General features: G+C 38.6%; 1 protein-coding gene across 1 annotated transcript; it reads right to left on the reverse strand.

Moving 5' to 3' along the window:
• Positions 1-3092: 3092 nt before the first annotated feature.
• Positions 3093-7370, reverse strand: LOC121781603 (2-alkenal reductase (NADP(+)-dependent)-like). Its single transcript, XM_042179329.1, has 4 exons — positions 7172-7370; positions 4989-5152; positions 3819-3899; positions 3093-3473 (listed from the first exon to the last, which is right to left on the reverse strand). The coding sequence occupies exons 1-4, from the start codon at positions 7368-7370 to the stop codon at positions 3093-3095; spliced, it is 825 nt and encodes a 274-aa protein (XP_042035263.1).
• Between the last annotated feature and the right edge of the window lie 648 nt (positions 7371-8018).

Here is an 8018-nt window from a genome sequence, read left to right on the forward strand (position 1 = left end):
CTTGAACGGCTTGTAGTTCATGGATTGGTAGGTCGACAAGGCGGAACTGATGATTACGACCTCGCTCCGGCAGCTCCCCGCCGACCGCTCTTCCTGGAGGTAATACCCCTGGAACTTTTGGATTTCTTCGTTAGCTCTGTATATGGCGTTGCGCACCATACTCTCGTTGCGCTCGATTGTTCCCGCCGGCCGATTTTCATTGTACCGGCGACAGATGCGCCACCAATAATGATAGCCGGATTGGTTCGTGCCAACCTCCGGATCTTCGGAGATTGACAAAAACGCCTTGAACAATTGCTCCATCTCCGCCGGAGTATACGGTGTGCGGACACCGTGAGTAGGAGGAGTCGGAGTTTGAGAGGGGCCGCTCGACCTCACTCTAGGCTCGGGTGTCCACCCGTATAGCCCTTCGGGGGCATCTTGGTTGTCGATCGGGTAAGGCCGGTAGCCACCCGGAACTCCCGAACTTTGGGTTTGAGGAGGGGCCGAATATTCCGTTTTCGGACTAGGAAACGATTGTGAACCGAACCAATCGGGGTTCCAACCGTGGGAGCCTAGGGGGTGATCGCCGTGGCCGGACATTGTTATGTTGTAGGAGTTGAAGAAAGATTGAGAATGGAAATGAGAGAATGTAGATGAAAATGGAAATGAGAGAATGTATATGAGAATTGTGTAGTGTGGTGTGAATTTTTTGGTGTGAAGGTGAGGGTATTTATAGATGAAAATGTGTATTTTTGGGGGGAAAATGAAAAAAAAAATTAAAAGTGGGTAGAAAACGGATTTTTTTGGGAAGTGGGAAAATATTTTTTTTTATTTGTAATCGGTTTTTTTAATTAAAAACCGATTTAAAAAAATCAAATTGCCAACGGCTATGTCGTTGGCCAATCAGCGTCTGCCACGTCACCTGCTCGCTGGCACGGACGTGCTCGATGCATCGAGCAGCGCCGTGCCAGCGGCGGATGAGGTCTCCGTGCCGCTGGCACGGACGAATGGACATCGTCCTGCTTGCCGTTGTGGATGCTCTAAACATCCCCTTTTATCAGTAATATTTGTTCACTGCATGCAACGTGGAAAATAAGTACTCCCTCCGTCTCTTATAAATTGTCATCATTTAACCCGACAAGTGTTTTAAAGAATATAGTAGAAAAGGAGTTGAAAAAGTTAGTGACATGTGGATCCTACTTTTATATATTAGTTTTATAATAAAATGTGAGTGGGAATGAGATAGTGGAATGTGGGGTCCATTATCAAAAATGGTAAAAATGAAATGTGACAAATTTTTAGGGATGAGCAGAAATGGAAATAAGTGACAAATTTACAGGGATTGAGAAAGTAATTGATGCATAGGAAAAATGTAATGTAATGTATGCATGTTAGTAAAGTGGTTAATGTATGATGCCGAAGGTTTCAGGTTATCTATTTATCAATAAAAAAATATATTATTTTGAATCTCTCCATACATATAGTCATATTTAAATATAAACAACATTTTATTGTAGAATTATAGTACTCCAAGACTAAATATTAATCATATTATTTAAAATTGTGTTCATTTATCAATATACTAATTTGAATATTTCCATACATGGGTCATCTTCTATTGCTTATAGCATCATAATCCAAAATCAAGACCAAATCTCCACCATTAAATTTCAAAATGAGTGGATGAGATTAAATCTTACGAATTTCAATAAATAGTAAACAAAATATCAACAAAGGGTAAGATCGTCATTCTATTATCATAATTTTCGTGTTTTTTTATATCAACACAGTGTATTACAAATATCAACACAATGAAATGAGTATTTTAACATAAGTACACGAAAATATCAACACAATTTTATTCAGATTTTACATGCATTATGTTGATATTTTACCTGCATTATATTGAGATTTTTTGATGTATTTGTTGATAAAAATCTACTTATATACGAAAACTGAAATAAAAATCATCAAATTCCATCATCCAAACGTCGTCGGAACATATGCAATTGAGATCTTGTTAAAATCCTTATAAAATTGCCTTTAAATTGATTTATTTTTTGCGAAAAATTAATTTAAATCCAGTGAGTTACGTAAATTTAAAGTTTTGGGATAATTTTAATCAGAGAGAATTGACATTAATACCCTTTAATTTTATTTAATAATTATTTAAATTTAAAATATAATCTACTTTGCATTATATCAACCACTTAAATTCCTAATCTAATGGTTAAAAATTAATCTTAATTCCCTCCTCCATACATATATTCATATTTAAATATAATCGACAATTTATTACAGAATTATATAAGACAAAATTAAGTATAGAATTGCGATATAAAGCTGCTAGGGTTATTGATGTCAAGTGAGAATTGAATTTAATTAATTGTAACAAAGTGATAATTATATCAATTAATACAACTTTCAGTTATGGTATAATACCCTGATTTTCGCTAGATAATTTGCGAATTTGACTTATAATCAGCGGCATAACTACTTGGAGCCAACCCACAGCTCCAGCGGCGGCTCGAGCCCTGCACTCCCTTGAGTCTCGACAAGTCCACAATATATCTACGAGTTTAAATTTTAAAGATTGAATTAAGGAATAAGCTCTATTGGGCTTTTAACTTTGGGCCATTTTTATTATATTAGTGGGCTTTCAAATATTTTTTATTTTTAGGACATAATGAAGCCCTTAAGAAATAGAACTTCCATTATTTTTTCTTTCTCTTTTAACTAATTGTGCATATAAACATGTAAAAAAGTTTATATTTTTATGGAACAGATGGAATGCTAGATTCGTAGTTTTGGGTCAGGCAATTAATGCAGGTCGGGCCAAATATTTCACAATATCTTAGCAGTGTACTCGCAAACTATAATTTATGAATATATTAGTATTGCTTCAAGGTAAACTTCAGATGGTTGAGTATTAAAAATGCAATAACTATGTAAATTGGATTGGCGTAAATATTTCGGATGACGAACATTTCGAAATTCTAACTTAGGGAATCATCAAATTCAAGCTTTATAAAATAGAACAATTCGGTCATAAAATGATCCATGACATACGTACGCATTCCTCTATAGTCTATATTGTTAATAATGAAAAATCATTGATCTGCAATTTGGACAATCTTTTTTCCAATATTTTCACCGGAAAACAAGCCTACGAAAGCACCCGGGACACTCTCGACGCCGTGCGAGATGTCGCAAAGTGAGTGCATTTTTCCGGTGCGGAGGTGGTCGGTGGTAGTCTTCATGAAATCGGCATAGCATTTCAAGTAATCGGCAGCTAGAAATCCTTGAATGGTGATCCTCTTGTATACCACATCCAGCATATCCAGAGCCGCCCTCTTACCGTTGCCGGTATATTCGGACATCACGCCACACACTGCCACCCGCCCGAACTGCTTCATGTTCGCCACCGCCGCCTCCAACATCTTCCCGCCCACATTGTCGAAATATATGTCCATTCCATCCGGGAAGTATCTGAGTAAATGATAAAAATAATTAAGACAAAAAACTTCAGAAATATTATAGTATATGTAAATTTTCCATGCGACATTTCAATTTGTTCATCTTATTAGATTGACAAATTATTAGAACCAACGCATTATAAAATTTAATTGTGTTTCTAATTTCAGTTAGATACTTTTAGTAGTTGTTATAAATTTTGTAAACTCACGCTAAATCCAAAGTTTATGTATTCGGAATCTACACAAACTTAGATGCAGAAGATTGCCACATAGAAAATTCAAATCTAGCCGTATCATAAAATAAAACATGATAATAATTTAACTATTATAAAATTATTTTAGATGTAGGTGTTAGACCTTTTTTAGAGCGGATTTGAGATCGTTCTCTTCCTTGTAGTTGAAAGCATCATCAAAACCAAGCTTTTCCTTAAGTAAGTCAACCTGCATAATTCAACCATCCTACATGATTCAGGATTCTACAAAACTATTTCTTTTACTATATACAAAAAAATCATAGATCAACTTATAGTAATACTAGTAGCTAGCAAATTTACATAAAAAACACATATTAACAAATCTATGTAGAAAGTGGTAATTTTGGAGAATTCAGCCATTGGTTTTTATGTTTACTAGTTAGGACAAAAATGAAGAAAATAATCAATTTAATATTGCGCTTATATCGAGGAGCAACATTTGCAATTATAAATCAGAATAGGTCAGGAGAATATTTGCTTTATTTTTGTGAAACATCGCCGCGTTGAACATAGATAAAAACGATAATACTCTCTCCGTTTTTTCATAGTTGAAGCAAAACTTTTCGGCACGGAATTTAAAAAATGGATGTTGAATGTGTTAAATAAATAAATAAAAAAGTAAGAGAGGAAAAAAAGTAGAGGGAATAAAGTAGAAAATGAATAAAATAGAGAGAATAAATTAAGAGAGAGTAAAGTAATTACTATATAGGGAAATGACTCAATTATGAGGGAACTTCCTAAAATGGAAAAATGACTCAACTGTGGAGAAACGGAGAGAGTATTTTGTAAAAACATAATTTCATTATTTAATATTCTATTTTCAAATTTTATTGACAGACTTATTTTCATGACATCTCAATTACAAATAAAGCTTGACTAAACATAAGTGCACCTTATTGTTTTTGTCTCTATCATAGTTTAAAAATATGCTGTAAATAAAATAATTGACTTATGGTTTGATGCACTTCATTCAAGATATACAATTAGAATATTAATTTCTTACATGTAGATAGCTTAAAACTTTAATTAGGCAGAATTTAAGTAAGTTTATTTATTTATTTCTAAGTAATACTGACAAATGCACCGAGTGCAGGCCATATGAGAAAGGTTCCGCAAATTTTGTCGTTTTGTGAGAGAAGATGTCACGGGACTCAATTCCCACATCGGCTTTAAGAACAATTGATGTGGGATATATAGACTAAATGAGTTCTCTTTCCTAACAGGTTAGTCTTTTGGAATGAGTTCTCTTATTTGGTCTGTATTAGAAGAGTTGTACCTTTTGCTGGGTGCCGGCACAGCTGACGACACGGCAGCCAAATAGCTTCGCATACTGCCCGACCAGACTTCCCATAGAGCCCGAAGCCGCTGACACAAACACGCTATCTCCCTTCTTCGGCTTGCATACTTCATAAGACCATCCACTACGCGTCTCGCCGGCGTCTCGCGTCCCGTCCCGGAGAGAAGGGACCCCGGCGCGACGCGTTGCAGCTCGCCGTCCCATCCCGCGCCGTCCCGCGTCCCGTCGAGCCACGAGACGGGCTGTCTCGCCACGCGCCTAAGCGACGTGGCGCGACCCGGCGTCGTGCGTGACGCCCACTCGCCGGCCCGCGAGTGGGCGTCGTCACGTGCTGACGCAATAAATATTTTTTTAAAAAAATTCGAATTTTAAAAAAACAAAATAAAAAATAAAAGAAAAAAATTTTGTAACGGTAATAATACAATTTTTTGTTTTTTTTAAATTTTTTTTTATTTTTAATTAATTTTTTTACTCTATAAATACTCCTAAACTCATCCTCATTTCACATACAACTACACATCTATTCTTCCTATCATCTAAATTTTCTCTCAAATTTTCATATAACAACTCAAGATGTCCGGCGACAGCGACGACAACTACGGCAGTTCCGGCTCCGGCGGGTGGGATCTCAACGCGTTCGGCGATTGGGAGACCATGATCAACACATTGGGCGGTACAAGTTCGTCAACGCCGGGGACCCAGGGTTCGGCGACGCCAGGGGGTACCAACCACCCAATTTTGACCTTGATGCATATGTCTGTCCCTCCGCCCCGCGGTATTCGCAGGGATTATCCCAGATTCGGGAGGATTTTCCTGTTGATCCCACGCCGGGAGTAGGCCGAGGCAGTGGAGGTGGCCGAGGCGGTGTACAACCCCAGGCGGGCGAGGACGAGGAGGAAGAGGAAGAAGAGGAAGAGGATCTAGGCCGGCATCCGTACAACAACCTTGAAACGCTGGCGGTGTACAACGCCTGGATCACCGTCTCGTACGATCCCATCGTCGGGAATCAACAATCTCGGAAGTGTTTCTGGGAAAAGGTCTGCGAGGTCTACCACCAGATAAAGCCGAAAGGCTCCCGCAAGCGCAAATTTAAAATGCTCCGCTCTCACTTTGACCGAGTCGACCGACAGGTCAAAAAATTCTGCGGCATCTACTCGGCCGAAGAGGCGCGCTACCAAAGCAGCGCAACGGCAACCGACATTTTGACGTCCGCTTTGCGCGCCTACTACCAGGACGAACGTCATCAATTCAGATTTGTTGATGTTTGGCAGACCGTCAAGGACGAGGAACGGTGGGCCGGCGGTTTTCGCTCCAGCTCGGGCTCAACCTCGAAGCGCAGAAGCATACGGCGAGTGGCCAATACTCGTCTGGTGGTGACACCGCTGAGGGCATCAGCCAACCTGAGGCTGAATCCCAGGAGTTTGCGGGTACGGTCGGCGATGCTGGAGGATCCGCGAGTGGGCGCCGTCGGCCGCAAGGGACGAAGGCGGCGAAAGCGGCTAGAGCAAGGAAGGGCCGAGGCGAATCAAGTCAGCCGGCCTCGGGATCGGGCTCGCGGGGAGGCTTGGACACACTTATGGTGGCGGACACTTCCCGCTTCTCGTACGCCCAATTCACGGCCTGGTGGAACGGAATTGTGTATATGGCAGCACAACTTGGCCTTCCGACTCCCCCTCAACCTTGACCACCTCCGGAGGATGATTAGCCGGCGGAATAGTTTTTTTTTTATTTTTCTTTAAATTTATATTTTAAATTATGTTGTGTTTTTTATGTTGTGCTTTTTTAATAAAGTGTGTTTGTTTTAATTGAATTGGGTTGGGAAAAAAAATAAAAAAAATGAAATTGAATGAATAGTAATTAAGGGACGGAATAAGGGACTGAGCGTTGCAGGTTCCGTCTCTTAGTTAAGGGATGGAGGAAAAAAGAATAGTGAGGCCCTCAAATAGTGGTCAAATAGTATTTAAGGGACGGTATAGAAACAGCACAGTGGATGGCCAAAAACCCTCCATCTCCATACGCCGTTAGTCCACTAAATCCTGCACCGCACAAATAATTTTCTCTTAATACTACTCATTTTTCATGTTGGTAACAAAAGTTAACGGCATCCAAACACAAACACATACTCACATGCATAAATAAAAATATGAATTACTACTACTTACATGGCCAGGAGCTCGGGGATTTCATGCGATTGAGCTGGTACGGATCCACGGATACATACAGATTCTTGACGATCACCTCTACTTCATTTGCCTTTAGCCACACCCAAATTGTTTCACTCTTGATTTCGAAATCGGATTCCTCTGGACCCCCATCTATGTTGCCCTTTATTGCTACGAACTTGTTGCTTGCCTCCTCCATTAATATTAATGCCTCTCACTCTTCTTTGGGGATAACTAAACAACTCAAACCTCTACTTATAAATGCACCTACACCCACCCAACCAATGGGATGACATCATCATCTATGTCTCACAAATTCGTCTCATAATGTCTAAATTCAATCACATATTTTTCATGTATACAATGTCAAAATGTAACTGATTTTTCGAATTTGATACGATAAAAATATACCCCTTATATATTCTACTAACAATTTGCATACATAAAATCCGTTGCAATTACTCCTATATAATACCTCAAGTTTAGTGTATAATACTCAACAAATTATGTATTTTTAGATTATATATATGTGCCCTATGTATAGGAGCGTGTTATATTGTTAACTTTTTAAGATGTTAACTTTGTTAACTCATCAACGCAGTGTGTTAAAAATATCAACACAATGACATTAAAATCTCAACATAATATATTGAAATGTCAACAAAATTATGTGTTTACATATTAATATGCATTGATGAATTAATAGAGTTCAACTTAAAGAAAGTTAGCAATTGATTACGCCTCATTATGTATACATATAATTAATACAATTTTTGTGCATGTGGTGCATGTTAATAATGCACATGAAATTAATAGCATCCATTTTTTTATGTAAGTAGATAACATT

Source organism: Salvia splendens, chromosome 20, assembly GCF_004379255.2.
Source record: "Salvia splendens isolate huo1 chromosome 20, SspV2, whole genome shotgun sequence".
Classification (NCBI taxonomy): domain Eukaryota; kingdom Viridiplantae; phylum Streptophyta; class Magnoliopsida; order Lamiales; family Lamiaceae; genus Salvia; species Salvia splendens.

Bases quoted from the DNA above. Each gene is read 5' to 3' on its own strand.
- LOC121781603 (XM_042179329.1), bottom strand. From the start codon at position 7,370: ATGGAGGAGGCAAGCAACAAGTTCGTAGCAATAAAGGGCAACATAGAT. The intron at 3,900-4,988 runs GTACAACTCTTC...TGAATTATGCAG, and splicing joins GTGCCGGCACCCAGCAAAAG to GTTGACTTACTTAAGGAAAA. The intron at 3,474-3,818 runs AAGGTCTAACAC...TATCATTTACTC, and splicing joins ATCTCAAATCCGCTCTAAAA to AGATACTTCCCGGATGGAAT.